This window comes from Mesoplodon densirostris, chromosome 8 (genome assembly GCF_025265405.1).
Source record: "Mesoplodon densirostris isolate mMesDen1 chromosome 8, mMesDen1 primary haplotype, whole genome shotgun sequence".
NCBI lineage: Eukaryota > Metazoa > Chordata > Mammalia > Artiodactyla > Ziphiidae > Mesoplodon > Mesoplodon densirostris.
In genome coordinates, this window is record NC_082668.1 from 45,879,426 (window position 1) to 45,894,913 (window position 15,488).

The following is a 15,488-nucleotide window of genomic DNA, read 5'->3' on the forward strand; positions in this document are numbered from 1 at the left end:
CATGGCAAGCATTATTTTCAAGCATTCAGCTTAATAATTTTTTAAAAAGTGACCTCAAGGTGAAATGTACTACCATTATGACTTTATAAGCACACCCCACCTCTTTCTGTTAACTATTCCAGTCCTGGCTGATCTCGAGTCTCACTCACTAAATGTGCTTTCTTTCACCTATAAAGTATCTACTACCATAACGCCTACTGAACACAGAATGCAGTTAAATGTCAGTTCCCTATTCATCCCTCTGTAACACACTGAAATTTGGATTTTATCTGAGTGGTAATAGTTCCCATTCAACTAGGTATTGGGCTCCCAAAAGGCAAAGACCATGTCTTATGTTTCTTCTGTGGCCTCCACCCTCACCTGAGTGCGTGGCTCAGCACTGAAGCTCTTTACTAATCTACCAAACTCATCAATTACAATTTTGTTGCAAAGCTTCTGCTCATTCTCTACCACAGGTTAGTTGAACTTCATATAATTAGCCCTTAATACTGAGACCAAATCACATTAACACTTTGCAAATATTAACATATCATGAATGTTAAATCCTAATGTTCCCCCTTTTATTTATCAATGTAGTTGGTTAGACATGGTGGGTAGTTTTCAAAATGTCTTTGTAACATTCTCTTAAGTGAGAAGAAAATAAACCAAATTCTCTCTCTGACAGACCAGAGTACCTGTCTGCCAAAAAAACTTTATAAAAATGAAGGTAGCTGACAATAATATTTAGTCTTAAGGTATAATAAGCCCCTGGCCCCTAACACTCAAGCCCAGACCAAATGAGAGAGGGGAGACAGGTAGGCTAATACTACTGTGAGGAGTGCTATGCAGAAAGCTCTATAAACAGAGATACGTGGGGCACACAAAGTCTTTATTGCCACAGGAAGCAGCTGCACTCATCCCACCTCACCAACAGCTTTAATAGTCACAGAAACGCAGACTTCACGTAACAAAGTACAAAACAGACTTGGGGAGAAATGGTCCCTTGGACTATATTGGTTGTAATACTGAGGTAACCAATTGACCTTGTTCAGTGAAAACACCTCTAACACAATGAAAAAAAATCAACTAGTTATAACATCCAATTCATATATACAATTCAAATAAAAATATATATTATTTGCTTCGATGTATAGCAGGTTTAATACATTAGTGTTTACAAAATAAAAACTGTATTCTACTGAAATTTTTCTTGTGCTTCCCCCTTATCACTAAGCATGAAAGACCAGAAAAGTATGATACTAAGGAAACTTATTTATGGATTTAAAGATGCAGTTTGTGCGGTCATGAAAGATAAATATTAGTTGTAAGATTACCACATCTTTAAAAATTTTTGCTTATTAAAATCTACAAACTTGAACCATAAGACACAATTAAAAAAAACCCCACAGAATTTCTCAAAATAGATTAGAATACGGGAAACGTTTCATGAAACTACTGAGATACTAACCAGTTCTATGGCTAATATTAAAAACTGAACAATCTATGTAAATTGTATTCATACTATTTCTACACACAGTGAACAATACAATCACAATAATCAATCTCAAGCTAGCAACAAAGTTGCAAGGTCCATAAAAAGCTTCTTCAGTGGGCAAAACACTATGATACAATTAAAACATTTAGGAAGGAAAAAAAGCCTTTTAATAGTATAAAAGTTGTTTACTGGTGTTTCTACTGTAAAGCTATTCTACAAATCAAAATGAAAAAGCAATTATATATGTGACAGTGATCAGAGACTACAGTGCAGACATTTCATCTAACATTTGGCTGATGAATTTTAGTATAATAGATTATAATTTAATATTTTTTACATAGTTATGACCTAGAGCAGAACCGAAAACAACACAAAAAACAGATATTCCAAGTCAATACACTCTTCTCAGCAATATCTGGGTTTAGATGAATCTGGAGGAAGTAGGTAAAGCTGTCAAACATCTTCTCTTAAACCAACAGAAAAAATGTAAATTGGGAGAAGTAGTATTTGTTTTTCACTATGGATTCCAATGTGAAATTCTAGTAAGTATGCAAGTATGTTATTAACATTTAAGCACACCCTCATATATAGGCATACAACCCATTAATTAAATAGGGAGAATTAAAACAGATTTTCAAGTTAAAATGAGTTTTAAGAAAAAACTGCATTCATAAATCTGAAAAGTATACGAAAATGAAATTGTAAAATAAATAATATGTGTCAACTAAACCTCCATAGAAATATGCCTGCAAATGTGGATGCACTGATTGTCTAAACTTGTGATGGTCTGCATGGGAAGACGTTCCCCAGGGAGAGCCATCTAGCTTCTCTGACTCTGGTGTATAGAGAAGAATTTCTGGATATAAAACAGTACTTTACTATATATTATAGCCTTTGTTAACAGTCACCATCCTTATCACATTTAGGGTTAACTTACTATGTCTTAATCTATATAACACATTCTGAAATAATAATTTTAAGTCAAGGCTTTTACACATCTGTCCACTTGTTTCTAGTTCTCTGTCCAACTAATAGCTTCCTATTTTTGTTATACCTTAAGTAGCTATCATAAAATGTAACCTGGGTCAACTAGGTAAGAGAGGTTTTTCTACTCTATTGCTCATTTTTTGGACCTTACTCCAGTATTTATTAACTATGTGCCTAATTAAGCCAGTAAGAATGACATTTGACTACTAAGAAATGACACATTTCCTATTAAACAAAATCAGTTTTATCAGATATTAAATCTACAACATTTTCCTGACTTAAATTGAGTATTTGCTTTCCATTTTTCCAAAGTCATTGCAACTTTGCCAGTAACTACATCACTTAAACTTTCTTTTTTATGACTGCAAAGATTCTAAACTCTGACATACAATAATATTTACGCAAAACACACTTAAAGTAGACAATGAAATTTCAAGTAAGATAAACTGTATCCACACCTATTGGCCCAAACAGGTCTCAACATCTAGATTTTACTTCTATAAATTATACAAATACATTGTACATTCTTAAATAATTAATGCTTACAATATTAATTTGTAAGCCTTTCCACATAAAATGACTTACAGAGGAATGTGGATCAGTATTTCTGTTACAGATTATAACATTCTCTTAATTTTCTTTTGTGGCTGTAGTTCTGTCTTCCTGGTTTCCACAGATTACTGTATCAGTCCTTAAGCTTTGGCTATGAAATCTGTTTGTGCTGAATGAGGCAACATTGGTTATTAAGGCTTATTTCTATGATGGAGCATTATCCTTAAATCTGATGCCATTTCCAGAGAACAGTGGGAGAATCATAGCTATCTTGAATCTTCAGGCTCTGTTTTGATGACTTTCTTTTCTAAAGTAAAAGCTGAGTGAGGGTAGTCTTTTAAAATCCCCAGGCTCTCTGTATAGAAAGAGAAACACAAAATGTATTGATACTTTAAATCAACGGTCACAAAAAAACAAACTCAAACAAACTTATAAACAAACCCCCAACCTCCAAAGCAAGCAGTATCAACTATTCATGACTCTGCAATTCCATATAAAATTTTTATGTTTACAGAGTTGAGGTTAAGAGTTTGGATTCTGGATTTATGTTCCATTTCTGCCAATTACTAGCTGTATACATCTCTGGGCAAGTTACACACCTCTCTAAGCCTTAGTGTCTTCATCTATAAAATGGGGATAGTATCTATACAGGGTGATATGAGACTTAAATCATAAAATGTATGTAAAGCACACAGCATATAGAACCTACTGATTTTTATTTAATGCTTGGTCCAAAGTGATACATAAAATATATAAAATAAAACTGGTCACTCGTATACAACAAAGTTACTGTCTAAAATATTTACTATCTATCAATGAAGACATGAGGCAGAGAAACAACTTCCATGTTTAAACATGGAACTATTTTTAAAAGTTTCTCTAGCCATGAAACCTTAAGGTGGGAGAAATAGGGACAAAAGAATGAAGATTCTATTTTCCTAAGGACTCCTTCCTTGGAGTTACATGAATAGTTATTTCAACCTCAAACAAGTACTACAGAATGACAATAAAATGTAATATTTACATGAAGTACTAATACTGGGGGATACACACACACACACACACCTTAAAAAGGATTCTAGAAAAGTAACCAACATTAATAGCTTATCTGAAATTAGGCAGTTCACTTTATGAATTCCCTTTCTATACAGAAATTCAGCATAAGAAGAGGAATAAAAATAGTAGCTACCATTTACTGAGTTCCCATCAGCCAGGCAATGCATATAGGCTATCTTGTTTAATCCTCATAACTATTCTATGAGGCAGAAATTATTTCTATTTTACAGATGAAACAACTGACTTCAAGTAACTCCTAAAGTTACTTTTAACTCAAAGATTGGATGATACCAGATTCTTTCAAATGGTGTTGGTGTCTAATACTTTAAGTCTGTATAACTCATTTTACTTGGATAAAAACATGAAAACACTGAACTATAATAAGGAACAGTTTGTCCTTTTATGGAGTTCAGTTTACTTCTGAAATACAAATATCATCCCCCAAATGCAGCTGCAGGAAAAGTTTAGATTTTGGTACACAAGGTTTTCTTAGCAGGACAGCAAACATATAGTCCATATTATGAAAGGCTGGAAAAGGGAATTACATAACTGAAACCAGCCATTTATTATCTGGTTCAGTATTGTGTATAAAGTCACCATTCATGTAACAGCTAATCAAAATAATCTCAATCTTCAAGAGCTTTTCCCTGTCAGTCCTTTGGAATATCATGTTCTCAAAAAGACTGGCTATTAATATGGCAATCTATTACTTCCAAGGGGAGAAAACGGACTACTAACATTATTAGTAATGACCCTTTTTTAAGGAGGGGGACAGTGGAAGTTAGGAGATTAGAATGGAAAGATGCTTTATTCAACTATTACTCCCTCTAATCACATTCCACATTCTCACCTGATGAGTGGGACTTGGCCTCACTGGAGTAATGTCTACTCAGCTCCCCATCCACCACAAAATGATGGAGTTGTCTGTTCTGTAAATTAGGCATTTGGAGGTTCAAAGGTCTTTCGCCTAACGAAAAGAAAAAAAAGCAATATGAGTAATTAAATACGCATCATGGTTTTTCTTAAAAATAAGTTTTCACAAATCACCTGAACACTCCTTAGGAAATAAGTAAGGAAAGTCAACAGGCACTGGAAGAATTTAAATAGCTGGAGAAATATCTAAAATAATAGTTTAGGAGGAAAATGGCAACTCATGCTAGTCTCAAGATTTACCATTCTGCCAGGACATTTTGAAGAGCTAATCACAAACTAAACAAAAGACTGAGATTTCCAGTATGCACTCCAACTCTGGCAGATAATGCATCACCTCTGTAGGGCATTTTCTTACTAGTGCAACCATTTTACCAAGCCAGGTCATTAACCACATAACAACAAATACTACAGAGACAGAGATGGCTTCAAGCCAATTGCCCATTACTAGAACAACAACAACAACAAAACCTATGGCAAATCCACGAAAAAATATAATTAGAACAGATATGGTAAAAAAGGTTTCATATGCCAAATCATACTCTATCATAAACCTAAATCCATCATACTTAGCAAATTGTTGCCCTACACTGGATTATCCTGCGGTCACAAATTAGAGTCATCAAATCTTTCATTAATGCCTATGCATCTTAACTCCAGTTTTTTTTTTTTTTAAATTAACTAATTAATTAATTAATTTTTGGCTGTGTTGGGTCTTCGTTGCTGTGCGTGGGCTTTCTCTAGTTGTGGCGAGCAGGGGCTACTCTTCATTGCAGTGCGCGGGCTTCTCGTGGTGGCTTCTCTTGTTGCAGAGCACAGGCTCCAGGCGCAAGGGCCTCAGTAGTTATGGCTCGCAGGCTCTAGAGCCCAGGCTTAGCAGTTGTGGCGCACGGGCTTAGTTGCTCCATGGCATGTGGGATCTTCCCAGACCAGGGCTCGAACCTGTGTCCCCTGCATTGGCAGGCGGATTCTTAACCACTGCGCCACCAGGGAAGTCCCTTAACTCCAGTCTTAACTGTCAAGGATGACTGGAGAAGTTAAACAAGACTTCTACTAAAAAGTTTCTGTAATATTTTAAAAAGGAAGAATGTTCTTTGCCAGTACTCTGATCTGCTGATGTGTAATGTTTTACTCTATAGTTGAAGAATGCTGGTTAAGATGGTATTCTTACTTAGAAACAAATCTTATTTTTTTGACTACAGTAACCACTCTCTGACAAAAGTATAATAATACATAAAAAAAAGTCCTACAAAATTGTTTTTCTTCAAACACTATCACTATTTGAAACTAGAGGATCTATTTCTATACCTATATGCTATACATCTCCCTACACTCAAGTGCAAGCTCCAAGGGAGCAGGGACTTTATCTTATTCACTGCTGCATTTTCAGTGCCTAAAAGTGTGCCTGGCACATAGGAGATACTAAAAAAATATTTGTTGAATGAGTGAATGACAGTGACTTGAGATTTTCTTCACATGTGGATACAAAAAAAATGAAATAATTTTTAAAATAGTAAAAATGCTCATGAATCAAAACTTTCTACACCTGTGTTTAAGAGAACAATTTCCAAAGTATACACCACACAAAATATTTTCATAGGGACTACAGGCCAATGTGAAGCCTGAAAGACAAAATTTCTACAAGTCTCTCCATTCTTATACTGTCTCTTCAAATCTCTGTATTCTGTCGTAGTACTTTAGAAGCAGTCACCACATTCTCTTAGGAACCAAATGTTATAAATTTCAGACAAATCTGTTTATGAAGTCTAAAAAAATCCAAAGTTTTAATCTTTTAAAAAACGATAAACATCTCCCATGGAATCCATTTCTTCAGGAAAAATGATCTGTACTGCTTACATCTCCCATTCCCATCCACCCTCTACAAAATACATGTCAATCACATGTGCCAGCTATTGTTTAGGGATAATAAGGTTAAAAAAAAAACTCTACAAGTTATATTTGCAGGAAGAATTCTTTCCTTTTTAGAAAAAGGGACAATTTAAAAATAAATTTTGATAGAGAACCTATAAAATATCAAGTTTAAAAAATCAGCAATTTTTTGTTTCCCTTGGAAGTGCACAGAGTAGCTGGCTCTAAAGGTGTGGGTCACTCTAAAGATGTACCTTGTCCATCAGCATTATCAGAAGTCAAGCCATTAGGGCTGTGCTCTTCTGAGCTTTGCCTGTAAAGTCCTGCACACAGTCTTCTTTCAGCATGCTGCAGTCTGTCATAGCCAGCTTGGGTGCAAAGGAACTCCATCTGCTTTGCCATCACCTTTTCAGGCTGCTAGTAAGTAAAGTGAAAATAAAGTAACTAAAACATTCTAGGTTTTTTAATGGTTTAAAGATGCCAATTTCAGACTGCAGCAAATATATTTAGTAGTCATTAAAATTAGTTCATACTTCATGTGGTATACACGTTCCATAAATATGCACTGATGTCTATATCATCATGTTAAAACACAGAATGTTAGATTTTGTACGAAAGGAGAAAAGCTTTCTGCGCAATCCTGTAAAGAGAATTCCATTCTAGCTCAAAAGCAAAATAACCTTAGCTTTGTTTTCTAAGATACCGAGTCCTTTTAAGGATTTTTTAAAAAAGGAACCTCAGAGCAACAGCAACATCTGTTATAAACTGCTTCTAAAACACAGGGCGAAGTCTTGGCATTTTTATTTTAGGATCTGGCACTACACAAACTCTGATATGATGACAGTATATTTGGGGGAGAAAAGGTGTAAAACGGCTGTATAGAAGAACAAGACAAACACACCTCCCTCTAAAATTAAGCAATGCAAATTATGCAGAAAAACATCAGTGCCAATGAGGATCTTCACCTTCATCATGGAATGAAACTGCAGTATTTTCCAACCCATCATAAAAAGACGTTTTAAAGTACACAATTAGTTGGCTGACATATAAATTTATCTCTACATGTGTTCTCTAAGTCCCTTCTCTATACTCTGCTCTTAATTACCTATGTGTGATAATACCTATGATAGTCAAAGCAGTGATATTCTGCCAAGGAGGTAATAGTCAAAATACACAGACAGGAATCACTGCCATGCTATACAGAAGAGCAATACAAGGCATCTACTATATAAAATTATATATATGTTACAAACAATCCTGATTCACAGTAGTAAAAATCAATAGGTGAAATATATTAACTCACAGAATAGGATGAAAGCTTATACTATTATTCTGAATCAAATAAACGAATGGATAAAGAAGATGTGGCACATATATACAATGGAATATTACTCAGCCATAAAAAGAAAGAAAATTGAGTTATTTGTAGTGAGGTGGATGGACCTAGAGTCTGTCATACAGAGTGAAGTAAGTCAGAAAGAGAAAAACAAATACCGTATGCTAACACATATATATGGAATCTAAAAAAAAAAAAAAAAGGTTCTGAAGAACCTAGGGGCAGGACAGGAATAAAGACGCAGGTGTAGAGAATGAACTTGAGGATACGGGGAGGGGGGAGGGTAAGCTGGGACAAAGAGAGTGGCATGGACATATATACACTACCAAATGTAAAACAGATAGCTAGTGGGAAGCAGTCGCACAGCACAGGGAGATCAGCTCAGTGCTTTGTGACCACCTAGAAGGGTGGGATAGGGAGGGTGGGAGGGAAGAGCAAGAGGGAGGAGATATGGGGATTTATGTATATGTATAGCTGATTCACTTTGTTATAAAGCAGAAACTAACACACCATTGTAAAGCAATTATACTCCAATAAAGATGTTAAAATAAATAAATAAATAAATAAATAAATGAGATCAAAAGGAACCATAATTTCAATCCATTTAAATTTGTTACTAATTAATTAATAAAATTTCAGTAAGATTTCTGAGGGGGGAATGTATTTTTCATCCTCTTAACATGAAAACACAAAACTTGGCACTACTAAATCTGACCAAAAGCAGTCACTAGTGAGAAGATCAACAGGAATAAAACTTACAGTACTTTCTAAAAGGCAAAAATGACTTTTTAAAATGTTAATTTCTCTGTACACGATTAAATAACTTAGCAGCAAAAGCACCTGAAGCTACATACTAATTTTTCATTATACATGAATTGAAATGATTCAACAATAGTTACAATGTTGACTATTAATATATTATTGAGAACTAGAACTATTTTATCTCAGACTTGTATTACACACATAATCAACATGGCTGTTTTCCTGGTATCAAGTTGCTTCTTTCTTAAGTAGAGAATCTGTATTAATTCCTACAAAACTTCAAAGAATAAATAAGTAGCAGATGTCGGGTTCTGCTCACAAAGCAAACTAAACCTAGTTGATACTGCTATCTCACTGATACAGCTGTGGATCAGATGACATTGTAAAAACAACCAGAAATAAATTCAGTCTTTGGATGAAACTGAATTTAAAACTGAAGCTAGTCAAAGCAGCCATTTATTTTTTAACCTACAGATGCTGTTATGAAATAGTAACTGGTGGCTGACGTTACCTGTGAACTAAGAGCAGCGAGTTCCTCACTCTTAGCTTTAGCCTGCTGGAAGAGTGTCTGCACGGAGTCCTGGAAATCTGGAAACCCATCCTGTGGGTCAAAGAGTATGTCCTTTTTACTTTAAAATAACCATATTATCAAAAACTCAGAAAATAAAGTAGAGAAATCCACCTTAATCCTATTACCTGAATAATCGTGATTAAGATTTTAATGTACAATACTTGATTTCAGTCTCTCAAGGTATAATTACCTTATTTCTACAGTTGTAACCTCAATAAAAACATAAATGAGGGCCTCCCTGGTGGCGCAGTGGTTGAGAGTCCGCCTGCCGATGCAGGGGATACGGGTTCGTGCCCCGGTCTGGGAGGATCCCATATGCCACGGAGCGGCTGGGCCCGTGAGCCATGGCCGCTGGGCCTGCGCATCCGGAGCCTGTGCTCCGCAACGGGAGAGGCCACAACAGTGAGAGGCCCACATACCGCAAAAAGAAAAAAAAAAAAAAAAAAAACATAAATGAAAAAGATTAAAAAGTTTACACATCCACAGTGTTTTACACGGGAACATAGATTTTATGATCATTGATAATAATGATTATATAACATTTCATCTGGTGGTTTGACAGTTTAATCACTATCTTCATATTGGACTTTTAGATTATTTGCCTTATTTTTGGTTTTATGAAAAACACTGCAAAAATATTTTCATGGAGACAGCATTTTCCATAGTTTAGATGATCTAATATAATAGGTTCCCAGAAGCAGAATTAGTGCAAAGGGATGAACATTTTTATGTCCTTTACATATGTTACTCAAGGGCCTTTATTGCTTTATTGTATCATAAGCAATATATGAGTTTTCCTTGCCAGTACTGGGTGTTGTTTTCTTAATTGTTGCCAATTTATACTTTTGTTTTGATAATCAAAAAAATTTTTAACTTTGTATACTATAATTGTATATACTTATATTTTACTTTGTGATTTCTTCTATTACTATACGATTCAAAAAGACATTCTCCTTTAGAGATTTGAGAAGTACTCAAATCTACCCTCTAGTTTTCTAAAGCTTTATTTTATTGCTTCTTTTGTTTTTTAAATTTAACTCTCTATCCCATCTGGAATTTATTTTGTTATATGTAATGTGGTAAAAGTCCAAGGTAAATTCCCAATCTGAATTTCTGCAGAATTCTTCCATGCTGACTTGTGATTTCTCCTTTACCAGTTCAAAGGACATATGATAGGGCTTTGGAATTAGAAAGACCTGCACTTGTGTTCCGATTCCACCACCACTTACTAGCTACATGACACTGGATGAGTAACTTAACCTTTCTGAACTTTAGTTCCTTCATATGAATAATAAGGATAAGAGAACCTATCTATTAGGGTTGTTGTGAGATAAAGTAAATGAGATATTGCCTTTAGCATACAATAACTGCTGAGTATCAGTGTGTATTCTTATATATTCTTATTTATATGTATTCTTATATTAACTAGTATATTCTTATATTAAACGTAAGCATATTCTTTTTTTTTTTCTTTTTTTTTTTTTTTGCGGTATGCGGGCCTCTCACTGTTGTGGCCTCTCCCTTGCGGAGCACAGGCTCCGGATGCGCAGGCTCAGCGGCCATGGCTCACAGGCCCAGCCGCTCCGCGGCATGTGGGATCCTCCCGGACCAGGGCACAAACCCATATCCCCTGCATCGGCAGGCGGACTCTCAACCACTGCGCCACCAGGGAAGCCCGTATAAGTATATTCTTATATTAAGTAGAGTGTACTTGGGGCACTGTACTCCTGCACAACACTTCAACTTAAGTTATTTCCATTTTATACCATACACACACACACACACACACACACACACACACACATATGCAAATCCGTTTACTAATTTTATCAAGTTTTTTTTTGGCCTGTTTAGTGCTCCACATGAAATGTATAACTACAAACATCATGATAGCATGGTTTTACTAACTTTACTGAAAACTACTCAAGGAACCCTCAAAGACATCGTCATTAACCTCCAAAACGTTTCTCTCCTTGTTTGATAAAGCTGTATATTTGTAGCAAAGGGTGAATAATGAAAAACTGAAGTTGTTATATAATAACAGAGCAGAAAAAGTTGTAATAATAACAAAATATGTACCTTATTTGAAATATGAAACACTGGTTCAAAGATTTTCCCCATTGGGGTTTTTTCAAAAAATTATTTCTCCACTGCAAATCTCATGTTGTCAAATACTTCATCTACCAAAATTCATTTCCTAGGTAATAATTAATTTCCCATTTTTTAAAATTCAAAGACATGAAATAAATAATTAGAATCAAGAGCAAATAAATTTAACATCTTGAAATAGTCTTATGTAGCTCCATGGTGGGTTATACAATCAGCCTTTTTAAATTATTAAAAATAGCCACCTTTCTAGGCCCCTACAAGACCAAGGACCCTGGGCTTAGAGGAATGTATAGAATATAATCATTAACTGAGCTAGAATGAATTTTATACAAGTGTATGTACTTGAAATCTAAATGAAAAGTGCACTTTTCTTAGTCATTCCATTTTTCTCCTAAGAATTTACTTAGGCCTAAAAATCCAGCTTTATCTTTAACAAACTCTCCTTTAATTTAAGTTCTAAAGTTCAGTGAGGCAAGCTAGTAGGAGATTTAGAAAACAACATCAATAAGAGCAGCTATCATTTTTCAGGTGCCTACAATGAACCAGTTCCTGACTATGTTCTGTAATTTACTTATATTGTCTCATTTAATCCTCACACAAACAACCCTGGGTTTCCCTCATTTTATAGCTACAGAGATTAGCTTCAAAGCCTATGCTAAAATCACAAAATCCTTGAGTTGCCACCTTTATGAGACTCACAACAGTAAATAGGGGCATTTCTTTTATTTCCTTTACTTTAGAAGACAGATCCAAAAAAATATTGCTGTGATTTATGTCAAGGAGTGTTCTGCCTGTGTTTTCTTCTAGGAATTTTATAGTATCTGGTCTTACATTTAGATCTATAATCCATTTTGAGCTTATTGTTGTATATGGTGTTAGAGAATGTTCTGATTTCATTCTTTTACATGTAGTTGTCCAGTTTTCACAGCACCACTTACTGAAGAGACTGTCTTTCTCCACTGTATAGTCTTGCCTCCTTTCTCGTAGATTAACTGGCCATAACTATGTGGGTTTATTTCTGGGCTCTCTATCCTATTCCATTGATCTGTGTGTCTATTTTTGTGCCAATACCATACTGTTTTGATTACTGCAGCTTTGTAGTATAGAACTACCATATGACCCAGCACTTCCACTCCTGCTTATATATTCGAAAGAAACAAAAACACTATTTTGAAAAGATACATGTACCCCAATGTTCACAGCAGCATTATTTACAATTGCCAAGATACAGAAGCAACCTAAGTGTCTACCAACAGATGAATGGATAAAGAAGATGTGGTATATATATATACAATGGAATATTACTCAGCCATAAAAAAGAATGAAATTTTGCCATTTGCAGCAACATGGATGGATGTGGAGAGCATTATGCTAAGTAAGTCAGACAGAGAAAGACAAATACTGTGTATCACTTATATGTGGAATCTAAGAAAATATAACAAACTAGTGAATATAACAAAAAAGAAGCAGATTCATAGATACAGAGAACAAACTAGTGGTTACCAGTTGGTGGGGGCATAATATAGGGGTGGGGAGTAAAGGTACAAACTCTCGGGTATAAGACAGACTCAAGGATATATTGTAAAACATGGGGATATAGCCAGTATTTTATAATAACTCTAAATGGAAAGCAACCTTTAAAAACTGTATAAAAATAATTTTTTAAATAAATTAAAAAATTTCTTTAAGAAAATTTTTAAAAATGGGGGTTACCACAGTACCCAGCTAACTTCAGAACAATTTTAAAGAAGCAAAAAGTTCTTGAAAAACACTCAGCACAATGTGTGGCATGCAGAAATTAACCCAATAAATGTTTGTTACTGATACTTATTAGGTTAACCCAAAAAGCCACCAGATTTAATCAGAGTAAAACAATAGCATGCTGTAAGTGATATTACTATATCTCTGGGATACAGGGGGAATAAGATAAATTTTAGAAATATTTACATAGTATAGATATCTTAGAGAATGAGCTAGGCATTTAACACTAAAACCACCAAGAGAATATTGACTATATTGGTGGGGAACTATTTTAGTGAAAAAACAATGGAAATCTAGAAACACTTGTTTATTCACTCAATCTTGTTTGCCTAACAGGTTCTATCCTCTGAACTCAGTGATGGGGATACAATGACTCCTGCCCTCCCGACAAATACAGTGTAGAAAGGGAAATGGACAAAGTGATCCAGAGCACAGGGGAGTCACTGTGGCAGGGAAGGCTTCCCAGAGGGCATGATGTTTTGGTTGAGACTTGAAAGAAAAGAGATCTCTAGGGAAAGAGAGCAGCTTTATATATAGGCCTAGAGGCAAGAAGAACAAGATACCCTTGAGAAACTGGAAAATACTTAATACGGTAATATAGGTAACACAGGGAATACACTAAGAGGGAGTGGTCTGAGAAGCTGGAAACCCAGGGCCAAATTCTATGAGGCCTTGTAAGTCATGTTAAGAATTTTAGATTTTATCCTAAATGCAAACAGAAGTCCTTGAAGGTCTAGGGAAAAGACTGATCAGATCTGCATTAGAAAACCCAATCAGAATGAGATGGGGACAATGTACTGGGGGAGGGGGGTCCAGGATGGTGGTTAGAGGGCTGTAGTGAAGACAGAGACTAGTGGCCTAGTCCCACACAATGGCAGATGCAACAGAGAAATACAAGAATTCCTGAGATATGGCTTAGGCAACTGTGAGTTTGGTGATAACATTCACTAGACTCAGAAACTCAAGACCAGGAGGTTTGAGGAGAGAGCAGAAAGTTGATGAATTTCGCTGGGGACATATTGAGTCCGATCTGCTGCTGGTGAGACCTCCGGTAGGCAGATGCACTGACTCTGGAACCTGGGGTAAGGTCAGGGCTGGAGAACCAGATTGGAGAGTTCCAGCCCATGAGGCCCTGAGTGGAGTGAGCCCAGGCCAGAACCCCCAGGAGCTCGAATATCTCAATATTATCTTTGATGGAGCTTGCAGAAGGAGAAAGGAGTGATCTAATCTTCTCATGTTAGGAACCAGAAGTGTAATATCAGGCAAGAAAATTAACCTCATTATTTCTGGTGTTCCCAGATTTTAAATGGAGATTAAAACACAGCTTAACTGCCCAATGGAGATTTGTGGGGATTAAATAAAGTAATGCAAATAATAAAGTTTGAAAAAGTATACACTGCTATACAAATATATGGTTGTACCATTATTAGGATTATTAACCATGAGAATACTGAAAAGCTGGAAGGGGGAACTTCAAGCTCTACATGCGAAAGTTTTTAGAAAATGGACACTGCTCCATCATTAATAAAGAGAAATACAAGCATGCAATAAGAAATAAATAACAATAAATAACACAGATCAGTGGTCTCTCTGCAACTGGGTACATTACTCATTCCGATTTTCTCTCAATCTTTGACAGTTCATAGTGCATGGGAAGACTACTGGACTGAGTAGCTGTCACTTCATGACATATAAAGTAGGTTTGTACCCCAAAATATAGGACTTAGAAATAAAAGTGAGAACATTCCCAAGAAAATGGTCTCTTTCACATTATGTTTGCTACAGGACTCTTTTTATATGTCTCTGAAGCCTTTTTCCCAGGAACCAGCTGTACCATGCTATGAGCAATTTATCTTCTTGTCATATTCTTGGCTGCTGCCATTAATCACAGTGTTCCCTTACGAGACTCTGAGGCTAAGCACTGAGAAAATGAAAGATATAGGGTGGGATGCTGTTCATGACCTAATTACTCTCATCGCATTGGTCTCCACCCCCATTTCTCCTCATCCTTTCCACCAAATACTAGCAAGTTGCTTTAAAACCACTGCTTAGCTATCTTTAAAACAACTTGTTCCAACAGA

The 15,488-nt window shown here is 35.6% G+C and overlaps 1 protein-coding gene across 4 annotated transcripts in view; it reads right to left on the bottom strand.

Moving 5' to 3' along the window:
* Positions 1-847: 847 nt before the first annotated feature.
* The window catches only part of NAB1 (NGFI-A binding protein 1), a 44,155-nt gene continuing 29,514 nt past the window's right edge, over positions 848-15,488 (bottom strand). For 3 of the 4 annotated variants that reach the window (XM_060106864.1, XM_060106861.1, XM_060106862.1), the window contains 4 exons: positions 9,478-9,567; positions 7,123-7,285; positions 4,920-5,036; positions 848-3,368 (listed from right to left, as the gene is read on the bottom strand). In XM_060106864.1, the coding sequence (XP_059962847.1) occupies positions 3,280-3,368; positions 4,920-5,036; positions 7,123-7,285; positions 9,478-9,567 (459 nt within the window). In that variant the 3' untranslated portion in view covers positions 848-3,279. The remainder of the gene's footprint in view (positions 3,369-4,919; positions 5,037-7,122; positions 7,286-9,477; positions 9,568-15,488) is intronic. The other variant, XM_060106863.1, reaches the window with a different exon arrangement.